Raw genomic sequence first — 15,338 nt, forward strand, 5'->3', positions numbered from 1 at the left:
GTTGCTACTGTTTTGTAAAGCTTTAGTTTCGAAATAGTTTATATTTACTAATGCACAAAAGAGGGGATTTCAAATTTCAGTTTGACTTTAAGTCCAAACATGTGTGAGACTGACTGTAATTGTGAGAGTTTGGAGGGAATGCAGATGTTTTTAGCTCTTAAGAACAGTTGAGCCAGACCTAAAACAAAATTGAAACCATACTTTGCAAAATGGTGCAACTCCTTTTTTGCAATGCTGTTTCTTTTCAGATAGCATGTTTATGCAAAATAAATACAGACTATACAATATTCTGAGTTCCTTTTATCCTGTGTTTTTTATTATATAATATTAAGCAAAAATCAACAAATGTTTAATATATAGACAGATATAGGAAGGATAAAGAATGGCACATTTACTTTAGAGATCCTATAAAACAAGGGGAGCCAGGGAATGAAAATAAATAGATTAGTGATTACTCTGGTACATCTAAGTCACCTTAATTAAAATGACTTTTTGCTGGGACCAGTTATTTCTTGCAATCCAGCTAGTACAATTACGTATCCAGAACCTTTTACTAGTATGAACTGACAAAACATAAATTACATAGTTGCACTGACGGCATGGACAGGGTTGAAGGATCGGTTGTTAAACATGAGACATTTTTTCCAAATGTGAGGCGAAACTTGCGTCCAAGTACAGAAAGAATGTTGTACAACACCCTGTAAGCTGTTGTTATTAATGTCTGGGTCCGGGATTTTCTCATGACTTTTGTAGGCCTATTTCATACCATGACCCAAGGTTACTCAAAATATTAAAGTATGAATTTAATTATTGCCTCTACATCACTTCAAATATTGACTTAAGCTATTGAGGAGGGATCTGAGAGCAACTGTTTTATAAGGCTATTAAATCTAGCATTTATTATTTGCACTTAAAAGCAGGGATTAAGTACTCGAACAATAACATATTGTGAGTGTTACAGATTCTAACCAGATTCACATGGGTTTCATATCATCACAAAATGTTGCTTTCCTGTCAAACTATACCAATGGAAAGCAACTTGTAACTTAGTTGACATTAATACTGTATACTTACTCATGTAATTTTTTTTAATAAAAAACAAAACAAAAAACATACCAATGGAAAAGCTGAGAACAAGTCATTGACAAGAATGAACCTGCAGACTACAAATATTATCAGAATTTACTAGTCCTTTCTGAGTGTCACATGTATTATTATGTATATGATTGAATTGCTATTACTGATGCATCAATTTGCAAGAAGTATTTTAATGGTGAAGCCGGTAATGCTGATGGTGTAGTTGCATACATGCATTATATTTTACAAATATGACAATTAGTTTTCAACATTAAAAAAATGTTAGGGAAAAAAATTTAGCCACTGAAAGATTTGTTCGAAATGAACGCTTGGCAAAAGTTTGAGTAAAAGTTTCTGGTATACAGCCTATGGTAAGAGAGCACATTTTAACAATACAATTAAATATATTTTTTTATGTACAGTACTAGTCAAAAGTTTGGACACACCTTCTCATTCACCTACTTTGAAGAATCTAAAATATAAAACATGATCTGGTTTGTTGAACATTTGTTTGTTTACCACATAATTCCATATGTGTTCCTTCATAGTTTGTCTTCAATATTAATCTACAATGTAGAAAAAAATAAAAATAAAGAAAAAAGGTGTGTCCAAACTTTTGACTGGTACTGTATTTCTCAAAAGCTTCCAGAATTTCAAATAAAACAGATTTTAGCAATTAAAAACAATTATTATCATATCTGCAGCATTACACACAATATCTACACATTTCACATACACATTTAAAGGTTTTCAAAGTGTTTTTGTTCAGGCACTAATTGGCCTTCACCTGCGACGTCAGTCAGGACCCCTGAAAACAACATGGCGGCCACTGGGACGAAGTCGGTTTTGTTCGTTTGCTTGGGTAAGAGACATAATAAGTAATTTTACCCGAAATAAGCTTATGTAAGCCTCATAGAGTGTGACAGTATTAAACAAACAACAAAAATAACCAGTACAATGCTAGATAAGTCTCTGCTGTGAACTTTCAATTAAACCTTCCACAAAAGCCACCTTTATTAGTTTGTGTAAAGCCAGGTGTGATTAAAAACATCTGAAGTGTTATTTGCATAAACGCTAAGTAACTTTACCTCGGGCCTTCCTCGTTTCCCAGATTGTACATCCTCGATTCCTTTCCTCGCGTCGCATTTCCGCATATCTTTTGAATGTATTGATTCGTGTCTTGGGCAAGCTGCAGTTTAACTAGTAGGACTTGCCATACAAACACCATACACCACATTCCTGTTTTATCTGGTGGCAGCTGTTTATCTTTCCTTTTTTCAATGCTGTACTGATTATTGAGATTCTGGCCCCTTTTCTAGCAGTGAATATACACTTGCACTGTCACACTATTTCATTGTCAGATGTACTGTATAACTTAGCTGTGGATCTATATTTAATAAAAACAAAACATTACATTACATTTACATTACAGTCATTTAGCAGACGCTTTTATCCAAAGCGACTTACAATAAGTGTATTCAACATAGGTATTCAAGAGAACTACTAGTCACCAGAAGTCATAAGTGCATCTCCTTTCTTAAACAAGCATCTAAGAGCATAAACCAGAGCAAAAGTACAGAAACAAACTATTATACAATAAGTGCAATACAATAAGTGCTAAGTGGAAGGCTCAGGGTAGTACTTCTTGTAGAGGTGAGTTTTCAGCCTGCGCCGAAAGATGGAGTTCATTCCACCACTGAGGGGCCAGGACAGACAAAAGCTGTGACCGGGTGGATCGGCCGCAGGGACCTCTGAGCGACGGGGCAACCAGTCGCCCCGAGGCAGCAGAGCGAAGTGGTCGGGCGGGGGTGTAGGGTTGACCATGGCCTGGAGATGGGAAGGAGCTGTTCCTTTCACTGCCCTGTAGGCTAGCACCAGAGTCTTAAACTGGATGCGAGCTCTTACAGGGAGCCAGTGTAGAGAACGGAGATAGTATGCATACATTGTATATATGTGCGTTTGTCACTCTTGTTAAATACCTCAAGTGTACCAGTTTAGGGTAAAACTGTTCATAAACTCCTTTAAGTTTTTAAAAACATCGCATTAAAATTTGGCGTGTTGTTTGTGGTTTTGACAGGGAATATCTGCAGATCCCCAATCGCTGAAGCAGTCTTCAGGAAGATGGCAACAGACGCTGGTGTTGTTGATAAGGTAATGTCATGATTAATTCATTATTACATCATACAATTATACATTACATTACATAATACAGGTCACTGATGTTTTCCCAGTATAACATCTAGTAACAATTTACGCCTGATATAGTTTTTCCCCAAATGTTTTCCCTGGGAGTATGCCATTGAGCACAGTTGTCAAATAGAAGCATAAACTAAGTATTGAGCAAGCATTTGTTACAAATGACAATGTACTGCACATTACTACTGGGTACATTCAAGTTGAAGAGGGGTTGCATGAGGTACTTATTCATAGTCAGAGTATTACCAACAACAGGAGTACCAGCAATATATTGCTGTGGACAGTGGCTGCAGCAAAAGTTATTTGAGCCACCTAAAAAACAATCTAAAAATATTAATACGAGTTCAAGTTTCAGCTATATTTTGTATATTTTCGATGGGGAACTAAATCGAAAACTTATCTGCACTATTTTTGTCAACTGAGTCGTAAAAGGGCTGTCAGGCGGCCAAATGAAGCGGCATAAGTATTCTTAATATAGCGTACACTTAAAAGGATATTGATTTGTGATGGTAATCGCTGTCCACAGCAGCATTGCTAGTGCCTGCCTCTCCAAAATGGGGGCGTGCACTAATACACTGACTATGAATAGGTTCATCATTCAACCCCACTGCAAAACACCCCAACTAACCCTTTTACGGATATAAGTGGGAAGCTAATAGTTATTTGTGGCAGATTAATGATATACGTGATTGATTTATTTATTTGGGTAATACTCACAAAACAAAAGATGTTTTCATACTAGTTACTGACAGTATGGCAATATTAATACATGAAGTACTGTTTGGCGATATGATACTGTGTGTGAAATGGTAATTACAGTACATTGATTCATCAATATTAGGCTTAATAATGCACAATAATGAAACAGCTGCAGCCTCGAAAGACAATGAATGAGGGCCAGATATGTTTCAGAACCTTTGTACTTAACAAAGTCTCACTTCTAATCCTGTCTTCAAGAGTACAACATCGTCCTGCATATTCTGTATGACCCACCACATATCTGTACGTGAGAGTTTGTATCATTTTTGCTGTGTTACTGTTCCCCGTGCTCTGCTCTGTCTAGTGGAGGATAGACAGTGCTGCAACCTCCAACTATGAGATAGGAAGTCCTCCAGACCACCGCGGTCAAGCCTGCATGAAGAGTCATGATGTGCCCATGCAGCATGTGGCCAGGAAGGTACTACCACCCACTTCTACATCTCTCGTAGCAGTAGTTAGCGCCCCCTCTTTTGTTCTCTGTTGTTGCAGTGGGTCATAGACAGTGGTGCCACATCTGACTGGAATATAGGCAGCTCACCGGATGCCCGCGGTCTGGCCTGCCTAAGGAAACATGGCATTGAGACGAGCCACAGGGCCCGACAGGTACAACCAGACGTCCCGTGGCTCCTCTCACGTCATTCGTGTTTGTGTGTATGAGTAGGATGTTTGTAAGATGATGCCTACCAGACACACAGGTGTTGTCAAATAAGTTGGTACTTTTGATTGTTCTGTCAAACAAGCAGAGGTTTATCTGAACTTCAGCTGAACTGGATGTAAGGTCCAGACAACATTGCTGATTAAGAGGAATGCCAAATACCTCAAGTCTGTTTAATAATGATGTGTGTTTTATTTTTCTTGTCTTTCTTTGCAAACCCCTTAAAACTAAGCTTTGTTGGGAGCCTGCCTTGCTAGTTGCACAAGTCTTTGCATGGTGGCCAGTTCAGTGCATGTGAAGTAATACTTAGTTGCATTTATTTGCCTCTCTAATTTATCAGATAATGTCCATACATTTGGATTTTTTAATTATTTACCCAATATTACATTTATTTGAGACATGGCTATATCATGGCATATTGGGTGAAAGATATGAATTGCTATCTTATATTGAAATGATAAGAACAGTAGAAATTCCTTTTTAAATAGAGTTACAGTTCACTCTCAGCTTAAACCTCAGATACAGTGACCTCTTGTGATAGGTCGATGGAATCTACAATAGACAGCAGGGGGATCAACATCTAATGACACAATAATAGAGTTTAAGAAATCAAGTGACTTGTTCCAGACAACACAGGTTTAAACTTTGTCCTAAAATATATAGTGCAGCTAATCGAGTGGAAAAGCAGCAGACCTCCATATTTAGCTTTACAGCTTTACTTCAGTTTTACTTAATAATCTGCTTACAGGGAAGTCAGGGAAGAAAGGTGGCAAGGCCCTTATTTATGTTTCTGTTATGTTATTTTTGTATCACTAAATATTCAGTTTCTACATTATATTTTTTTAGAAACGTAATGGTATATTTAGCCCTATCTTGGGGACTTGGTTTCAAATGTATATACAGAGTAATGGAGTCCATGGTAATTAAGAATTTATCAATTCAAAATGGCTGTTTTTCGTTGTTTTACAAGCTTTTTGATTTGAATTTTGTGAAAACAGGGTTAGAATGTTAGAAATATATGGTGGTTGTATTAGGCTTGGGCAGTATTATGGTATTACTGTAAACCAAGGTATTCAGAAATCCTGACGGTATGATTTTCAATACCGCCATAAATACAGACGCTCCGCTTTCTATTGTGCTGTATTGAAGTGATGGATTGTAGTGCACTGTACGCGCCACAGGAGGTCATTCTCCGCTGGTGAAACGGGTAGCTGAGCTCAGAAACATGGGGACGACGAGTGTTGGGGATGGTAATGTTACTCGACGTGTTTTGGGGTATTTTTTAAATTATTCTTTTTCCAGCTACAAAAGCCAGTTTATAGCCACATGATTTTATTCAACTGCCACTCTGCCACCACCAACCGCATATCATCTCCGTTCAGCCCGCCTATGTGTCGGTATCGGTACTGCTGTGTGCGTAATGTTTCAGAGTCCATTGAGAGCGTGTGTTACGTACTGGTGAATATGAAGTTTGCAGTAACGTTATAGTTGTGAACGTAGCAGTGCAGTGAAAGTGAACTTTGGCTCAGGTTCACTTAAGGAGGGTTTAAAGTGGAACAGCTGTTCTCATTTGAATGATAAAGTTGTCAGCCATTAGTCTGTCAAATGTCAGGAAGGTATGATAGTACAGAAACAGCCCAAGCGTAGTGTGTATTTGATTGTGATTGGGAAAGTGAAACCATCGGCCAGGTCTGTCTCTGTACTGCTCTGTAAAATGATAGCACCTGTGTGCATGAAATATTGAAGAAGCCAAACCAGCAATTGTTGTACCGCATTTGTTTCAAATCCCGAAACCGGTCTTAAATTACACCAAAATGTTTGTCCATGTAGGGCATTCGGGCTTATCCTCGCCGTTTTTACAACACTCTTTTTATGTTTCCCTGAGAAAACTCTGGGCTTTCACCCTGTGCTTGAGATCTTCCGTCTCGTTGGTTTGTCTCTCTGCAAACCATTTAGTCAGACCCTCGTCTAATCTCCTCAAAGCAGGGATGGGGAGGCTCAAGCCTTGGCTTAAACCCAGACAAATCCACACAATGAGCTTTGACAAGCTTTTGCTCTTTCCTCTTTTCTTTTATCACGCTTTTACTTTCTATCTAGCTTTGGCTCCTTCTCTCTATATTTTCCTCTTTTTCCTCACAATCTTTGTACTCTGTAAACTATGCTGAACTTGTACCCCTGTCAGTATCCAAGCAGACTGGGGGTTGCTATGGAAACAACATGAACAAAGATACATAAAAAAATGCAAACATGCTCCAAAGTGATCCATAACAATCGAGTCGTAAAAGGGTTTAATGCCTTATTCGAAATTGACAACCCTACATTGGATGTAATCGAGCTGAAATTGAGATTTCATACTCATCAATGTGTTATTATTGAGTTGCCAATATTTTAAACTATGACACAATCCAGAGACCATCTAGGCAAGTTTATTCCAGTGTGCAGATCCAGGTGGACCAATGCAGATTTCGTCCTGACCATTGGAACTGTTGACAGACCAGATCTTTACCTTTGCGAGGCTGTTGGAGGTGTCATGGGGGTCCAGTTTCCATTTGTTTCGTGGACTTGGAGAAGGCTTACGTCAGTGTCCCCTAGGTAGTCTTTTGAGGGTTACTGCGGGAATATGAGGTGCCGGGGTCGTTGCTACGAGCCATCCAGTGGTTGTATAACCAAAGTGAGAGCTGAACTCTGTACTAAGTCAAGTGGGTGTTCTGTTCGGGATTTTCATGGACAGGATCTCAAGGCGCAGCGGGGGGGGAAAAGAGTGTCGGGTTTGGCGACTTCAGAATGGCGCCTCTGCTCTTTGCTTTATTGAAGTCGGAATGAAAGTCAGTACTTCCAAGTATAAGGTGATGCTTCTCCAAGGAAAACAGTGGATTGTATGAGTGACTGTCCCAAACGAGGTAGTTCAATCTCGGCATGTTGATCACGAGGGAGGATAAAATGGTGCGTGAGAATGAGTTTTGACCTGGAAGGCAAAGCTCTCGATTTCTCAATCCATCTACGTTCTGACCCTCACCTGTGGTCATGAGCTTTGTGTATTGACCAAAAGAATGAGATTGCGGATACGAGTGACCAAAATGAGATTCACTTGTAGGGTGGCTTGGCTCAGCCTAAGAGATAGGATGAAGAGCTCAGACATTCTGATGGAGCTCAGAGTTGAGAGGCTGCTCCTTTGCATCAAAAGGCGCCAGTTGAAGGTGGTTCGGGCATCTGATCAGGGTGCCTCCTGGGCGCCTGCCCGTTTTTTGCTACCCTGGGGACAACTAAGAGTCCCCAGGGTAGACCCAGAACATGCTAGAAGGATTATATATCTCGTCTGGCCTAGAAATGGAACAGAATTGTAACAGTTTATAAATAATTAACTTATTTGAGGAAATAGGCCTTTTTCCAGGAGGTTTTGTGCATGCATAATCTTTACGATATCATCCATCTTCACATCTTATCAGGGTTTTATCTTCTCTTGAACTTGCTGAACCTGCTATGTCAGACTCCCAGCTTGCTCCAAGACAGATATTTCATAAATCAGAAAGCCCTTTTTAATAGGAGATTACCACGGTTACTGTTGGAGTATGAGAGTGCAAGGTCGACATGAGCAGAGAGATCAACAGCTGCTGCCATTTTCACCACCACAGAGAAATGGTGATCAGACCACTCATTATATATACATATATGAATATATATACTATATACTATACCACTTTTTACTCCTGTGTTGCATGAATGATAACAGCTGCTTCTGTGATTGTATGTGTCTGTATATCAACATCTGGAGCATCCCAGGATTTTTTTTCATGTCTGTTGTCTTCATTCATTCGTCTCCTGCTGCCCTCACCTCGATCTTGGCATTCCTATGAACTGACTCTCTAAACCCTAAACTATTAAGGCTGCTGCCTGTTTTTCTTCTTGTGCCATTAAATATTCACAGAGAACAGTGAACACATCTCTTAACACCCCTCCACAAAGACCCCTATCCTAAAGATTTCAGCCGTGGTTGATTTGCAACAGCAGGTGATGTTTAATGCTCCTTTGCTCCTGCAAAAACTCCTTGAGCAGCTTTTTTGTTAGAAATAGAACAACAACAAAAGAAAGCTGTTGCATCTGTTACAGACTGAACCCAAGTTCTTTTAACAAATAAATCAGTTAACAATAATCTGAATCATTCTGCACACTGCACAAGACGTTTACCACAATACAGCAGGTCACAGTAAAGTTGGTTACATTGCATGCAACTTTTCATCTCAGGACTCACTTTGACTCCATATTGATTCATTACTCCCTTGCAAAATCTGAAAATGATAAACTGGTAAAAAAAAAAATGCTCTAATTTTTTTGATATTTATTTTATTGTTTTGTAGTCCTATTTTGATGAATCTCCGTCAGAGCTAAACTTGGTTACGAACACATAACATGTCACAATAAAAGCCACCCGGTGTTTTGCCAGTTAATAGCTTTTAATGTGAAACAGAAGCAGTAGGAAATGTTCAGTTTGCATTAGCAGTTAGTAATGGTGCCCTGTTGAGTTTTCTAGTAAACAAACTAAATTAATGTTTACATTCAGTGTTACTCCCCACAAACTCATTGTGCGTATCCTTGAGGTCTAACAAACATGTTGATTATATTTCTTTCCTCAAAAAAAAAAATGTGCAAAGCCAAGATGTTTTAAATCATGCAGCGCTAGAGGTCAAAAACTCCTCTGGAACCCTCAAAAAAACCTTCATTACAGAGTTAAACGAGTGTACAATAAACTGTGAGTTTGATATAAAATTATTAAAATAAAAACTGTAACACTGAATTACCTGCATTACCTTTTGTTTCCTGTGAATCCTTCCTGTGTGTGAAGGCAAACAGAGTCCAGCACGGGAATGGTGGACTCCGCCACTAACACTGAAAACTTCTATGTGGCATGATAATTAAAGAATGTGAATACATTGTCTATCCCTGAAAAGATGTTGACCATAAATATGATCAAAAACAGAGTTCAATTAAATGAAAGATTTAAGGATTATGAGTCTTCATTGTGGTTTTGGAAAGATTGATTCTTACTGTATTACTTTGAACCCTCTCTGAAGAATCATAGTGATGCTCTGCTGTACTGTGTTCACACACAAAGCCAAAAGTAACATTTGTTCTTTTCCCCTGCATTTCTCCTTCTAGGTGACCAATGACGATTTCATGAGCTTTGAGTACATTCTTGGCATGGATGAGAGCAATATGAGGTACGCTTATTTCAGCCCACAGCAGCACTGTTCATTATAACTGTGAAAGTAGCTCGCAGGTAGACTTCGCTGCTGAAAACCAGTGGTGTCATGTGTTAAGTGTCTTGGATCAAGAAAACATTTGCATTTTTTAAAGGGATCAAACCAGGTTGTCCTACTGTCTTGATAGCGATCTGTGCTACTCCATGCACATGTTACGTGGTAACATTGAGTATTACTAACTTGTAGGTGAATGCCTCCCTTTTAATGAGCAATATCCTTTCTTAAGCTCTTTCCAAAGGTCAGGGGGAGGGATATTTTTTGATACTTTGAACATTTAGGGATCATTTTGAGATCACATGCCTATGGCAGATCTGATCTGTAAGCAGCTTACTGAGTTCTTTGGATGCCTCGTCTTTGCTCTTTGGGCAGGTTTTTCCCTTTTCTCTCCCACATCATGTTTTTTTTTTTTTTTTTTTTTTTACTCCACAAATGTTAAACTGACCAGACTGAGAAAATGAGACCCTGTCTTGGACAAAAGGCACTCTGTCCATGTTTAGTTTTCCTTCTTACAAAGCCCATCCTATTGTTGTTACCTTGAAAGTGATTATTTGTTGTTTAACAGTCTTTAGATTTTAATATATATACTTTAGTTGGAGATTAGCTTGAACAGGTTGAGGAAGTACATAACATACGGCTCTGTATATTGGATAGTATGGATGTTTCGTTTAAATGACTTAATTTGTTTTCTGGTCCAGAGGTCTCAAGTTAAAACATTTTTTTTTTCTGTTCTCCTGGAGTTCATAACTTTCTCTTGTCTTCACAGTGAGTTGAACAGAAGAGCAAAACTTGCGAAAACCAGCTCAGCAAAGATTGAGCTTCTTGGTTCATTTGATCCACAGAAGCAGCTCATCATTAAGGACCCATACTACGTAAGTATTTAAGTCAATTCTCCTGCTGAGTATTTTTAACCTTTTTATTAAGACGATTTCTCACATTTGATCATAATAATCCCCATTTTGGGACCATGTATAAGTGGGGAAAGCAGTGGTAATATTCTGAATAAATAGAAGATTGGACACAATCTGGAAACGAGATTGGAAATTCAAGCTCTTTTTGACACCATTAATATCAATGTCATCAAGTTTAAAATGATTTGCCAAAATGATAACTACCATGCCGGGGTTTCCCAAGATTCTTAAAGAGCTTAGGTGCTGCGCAGTGGTTTGGGGTGAAATTTAATGTTTTTGTCTTAAAACCATGCAATTTCACATGATTTTGGACAATTGTATTTTCTAAAGATAGAGCCCATAAAGCTTAGAGCCAAACGTTTGATTGTTGGATAATTTTTTGAATTATCGTATAACAGCCTTCAAGGCTGCACGGTGGTGTAGTGGTTAGCACTGTCGCCTCACAGCAAGAGGGGCCGGGGTTCAATTCCCGGGCTGGACAACCTTCTGTGTGGAGTTTGCATGTTCTCCCCGTGTCAGTGTGGGTTCTCTCCGGGTTCTCCGGCTTCATCCCACAGTCCAAAGACATGCAGTTTAGGTGCATTGAAGACTCTAAATTGCCCGTAGGTGTGGATGTGAGTGTGAATGGTTGTTTGTCTCTATATGTCAGCCCTGCGACAGACTGGCGACCTGTCCAGGGTGAACCCTGCCTTCGCCCATTGACAGCTGAGATCGGCTCCAGCACCCCTACGACCCTTAACTGGATAAGCAGGTTACGGAAAATGGATGGATGGATAACAGCCTTCATCTGAACATTTAATTTGTCTGGCAATAATTGTTCTTATTTCTTTTTTTTACATTAGAATTAACAAATAGTTTAAAATCTGGCAGATTCTTTTTTTTTATTTTTTATTGTTCCCATGGCTCATAGTAATGCTGATTGAGAAAATTGGTTTAGGGCCTTTAAAATCGGAAACTGTTTGATGGTGAAAGTAAACTGTGTCACAAAATAAAAATAACACAGAAAATTGCAATATTCTGTTCAGTGCACCTGTTTGAGACTTCAGTTTTGGACGGATTATGTCTGTCTTCAGGTGCACATGGTGACTCTTGAATTTACTTTCCAATGGGAGAAAATTGGATCATGTCCAGGCATGTTTTATTAAACAGCGATGAAGCAGAACATGGTGAACTTTAACAGTGAGCTGGAAGCACTCACAGTTCTTTGATTCCTTGTTTTGAATAAATGGCTCACCATAAGAAAGCCATTAAACATGTTGTATCCATATAAAATATGCAATTGAACCCTTCAAGCCCAGTAAACACTACCATGTTAACACAACTGTTATTCAATTTGCTTGGACAAATAGTTCTGATTTGTTTGCCTTTTCACACTGCATGGCTCACACATCCCTTTTGTTCCCCATATGCTTACTCTGGAGTTGAAAGTCCTGCCAAATGATTTGGACATGAATCCTTGGCTGCTTTTTAAAAAACGTGTTGAGTTATGAGTGAGAAAAGTGGAAGGAGTAAAGTTTTGATTAGTGATGATATGCTGTCAATATAATAATAATTTACTGTGTGGTCTTGATAGAAGATATGGAACTATAAAACAGTCGTCAACTCAAATTAACAAAGTAGAGTGAAAGAAGAGGTAGTGGTTGGTTAAACATCACTTTTCTGTGTGCGGTGATCAGCAGGAGTCTGTCTACTGATTTATTTTTTGCCAAAACAAGAGGGAAATCAATGCTCTTTACAGGCAGTGCGGTTTGGAAACCTACAGCATTGGATGCTGCTGGATCGTGGTCCATCACTAGCAATCCACACGGAGTGACTGCAAAATTAGCAAAAAGGAAGTAGACCATTGGGCTGCAAAATTAATGGGAACGCATGCTCTGATCAGAGAAAACTGCATATTTAATCAGGCGTTTCCTAAACAAACATTCAGCCACAAGGAGAGGGATCAAGATGTTTTGGCTTCACTTTTGAGGATCTGTCATGCCGCTGCACAAGCACTATGCAGCGGAAGCTTGTGAAAAAACTTTTTTGAATGTTGCAGCTGCAGTCCAAAGTAGAAGATAATTTTCTGTAGAGCAGACGGTCAAAATATTAATGCATTTAATTCAGGTGAATCCAGTGCAAAATAAGATTATTTTTTTTTGATGCAAATAAACCTTAAAGTTCAAGCAGTGCTCTGGTGATTTAAGTTTGGGCAAAAAGTCTTGGTACAATTTTACTTCTAGGAGAAGCATTGTGATTAAGGTTTTATTTTGATGCAGCTAAATGTGATTGCTTATCCTGGCAGTCACTTAGATACCTCCACATCAGTTAAGATAGTGTCTTAGTTTTGCCACCACTGCTGTCAATCAATGAGACTGGCTCAGTTACTTTAACCATCAGTGGCGTCTAAGTCGGAACCTCTCATTGTCTCGCCAACTCATCAGCCTCCTCATTTTGCTTTTTAAAATAATTAGCTGTAGAACGCTTCATTTTTGATACACAGTACCAGCTAAACGGATCGTTTCCTTTTAAAGTTTTCTGCTGCTAGTTACGCGTGCTGTGCACTGTAGCAATTAAACAACATATGCGTGTTCGTAGCGAACACGCATATGTTGTTTAATTGGTCTCAACCCGCGCATATAAAAACGATGTGCTTGCACGTGACACCCGACGTTTACTAGAGGATGAATTGTAATGACTTTGGTCTTCTGACTTCATCTAGTGCCATCATCAGGTCAACATTTCAAAACTTTTGTTTATTACCAAATACTCCAAAAACTAAAGGCACAGTGAAATAATGGCAGCCTCAGTTGTGCTTTGTGTTGCTAACTGGCTAAGCTAAGATGGTGAACATGTTTGAAGGTGATGCAGAAGTGTTTTGAACTTGCAATCTTTCTAATGGCCATCAAGGGGCCGTTGTCTGGTCTGGGAGTCTGGGACTACGACTTTAACCCTTTCAGTGTGTTTTCAGTTCAGGGAAGAAAGACAAAAAAGGTCTCATTCACTGTTCCTTTTCCTTAGCTTCACCCCATTCCAAAAAAATAAGTTAATTAATGCTTAACTCAAAACCTTTGCCACAAATCAATGGGTGACTTCACAGTGACTTTGTCCACTTTTTCTAAACAGAGGGTAAACATTATAGCTGCTAAAAATCAGCATGCGAGCACAAAATGTTTTTTTATTTATGGTTTTAAAGGTTTTTTCATAAAAATCTATCCAGATTTCAGTCAAATCTTATCACTTTTAACCGTCTAAACCAGAATTTAGAAGCACTGCTTATGTCAGTATTCTTCTCCCTTAAAGAAAACTTCCAAATTTGAATGTTGTGCAAAAACTTTCCTTCACAACCTAAATTTGGCACTCAGAAGGGAACAGTTTAATGGCTGAGTAAGAAGCTTACATTTTATTATGTGTTTTATTTCTTGTTTTCAAACCACTTCACAGAATGGGCCCTGCATATCTACAGCTGTATTGTATAAAATGAAACCGATGTATGTATGTAATTAATTATATGATTTTGTTCTTTCCCCCGTTTTATCTCATAGGGGAGTGACGAAGACTTTGAAAAAGTGTACCAACAGTGTGTACGTTGCTGCAAAGCCTTCCTGGAGAAGAACTCCTAACAACATGCAACCTTAAATGGTCTTTGCTAAATCTGTTCAATCTGTCACACAAGCAAGTATAACCCTCTTGTGGATGTCATTGGATGACCAGGAAACACTTCTGTTTTAGTGTTGTAAATGAAAACGATTGTTGACTGTAAATTTATGGGACTAATAAAATAGGAAAATGAGTATGACTATACGAGACTTATTCTACACACAAATCATTTATCTTTACATTTTGAATATTCTCAAGCATTTCTATCTATAAAGCCATCCTACAGCCAATAATAATTGGCCTTTGACCTGTAAACCTGAGGTTTACAGGTCAAAGGCCGACATGGGTCAAAGTTAATGCCAGCCTAAATGCTAATCTTCCTAGATATTTTGGTGGGCGCCTGATGGTTAAATTCTTTTTTTTGCACTTCTTTTTTGGTTTACAGCTCCTTCTTATCTGACCTATTATAACTATTATTAGACATCAAGTATATCGTATAATTATTTAAAAACAAATAGAAGAATCTATCAATCTGTTCCCACTCATTTCCCTTTTAGTGGTTCTCTTTATAGACTCAAAAGTTATCCAGCTGTGCGTCAATCACCACTGGCTACTTGCTAGATGGTAGTAATCCCACGAGTGAGGGCTCATCAGTGCCAAAACAAATGACCATAGAGTGCGATTCATCTGCTGGCGGTATAGTTGTGGTTTCACCATAGTGAGTGAACATTAAGAAAGGGCTGTATATCATTAAACATGGGTGGACTCAAAGATTTGATGAATTGGTAACTGGAGGGCTTCCAATTGCTGAAGAATTTTCTTTTAGGGCGGTTTCCTTGTCAAGTAGCATGTCAACTGTGAGGGAGCTTGCATGCGAATCAGAGATTAATTGAGTAAGATTTAAAA

The 15,338-nt window shown here is 38.7% G+C and overlaps 1 protein-coding gene across 2 annotated transcripts; it reads left to right on the plus strand.

Moving 5' to 3' along the window:
* The first annotated feature begins 1,857 nt into the window (after positions 1-1,857).
* On the plus strand, positions 1,858-14,625 carry acp1 (acid phosphatase 1). Of its 2 annotated transcripts, none has more exons than XM_054618577.1 (6): positions 1,858-1,939; positions 3,155-3,228; positions 4,337-4,450; positions 9,842-9,903; positions 10,709-10,814; positions 14,378-14,625. In XM_054618577.1, exons 1-6 carry the CDS (start codon positions 1,897-1,899, stop codon positions 14,453-14,455), a joined length of 477 nt encoding a protein of 158 aa, XP_054474552.1. In that variant the 5' UTR covers positions 1,858-1,896; the 3' UTR covers positions 14,456-14,625. The 2 variants fall into 2 exon arrangements, with proteins under 2 accessions (XP_054474552.1, XP_054474553.1); XM_054618578.1 differs by lacking the exon at positions 4,337-4,450 and adding an exon at positions 4,522-4,635.
* The last annotated feature ends 713 nt before the right edge of the window (positions 14,626-15,338 follow it).

The sequence above is a fragment of the Anoplopoma fimbria genome, chromosome 18 (genome assembly GCF_027596085.1).
Source record: "Anoplopoma fimbria isolate UVic2021 breed Golden Eagle Sablefish chromosome 18, Afim_UVic_2022, whole genome shotgun sequence".
NCBI lineage: Eukaryota > Metazoa > Chordata > Actinopteri > Perciformes > Anoplopomatidae > Anoplopoma > Anoplopoma fimbria.

Excerpts from the sequence above, each read along its gene's own strand:
- acp1 (XM_054618577.1), top strand. The coding sequence starts at position 1,897 with ATGGCGGCCACTGGGACGAAGTCGGTTTTGTTCGTTTGCTTGG. Across the intron at positions 1,940-3,154 it reads GGTTTTGTTCGTTTGCTTGG|GGAATATCTGCAGATCCCCA; the intron begins GTAAGAGACATA and ends TGGTTTTGACAG. Across the intron at positions 3,229-4,336 it reads ACGCTGGTGTTGTTGATAAG|TGGAGGATAGACAGTGCTGC; the intron begins GTAATGTCATGA and ends TGCTCTGTCTAG.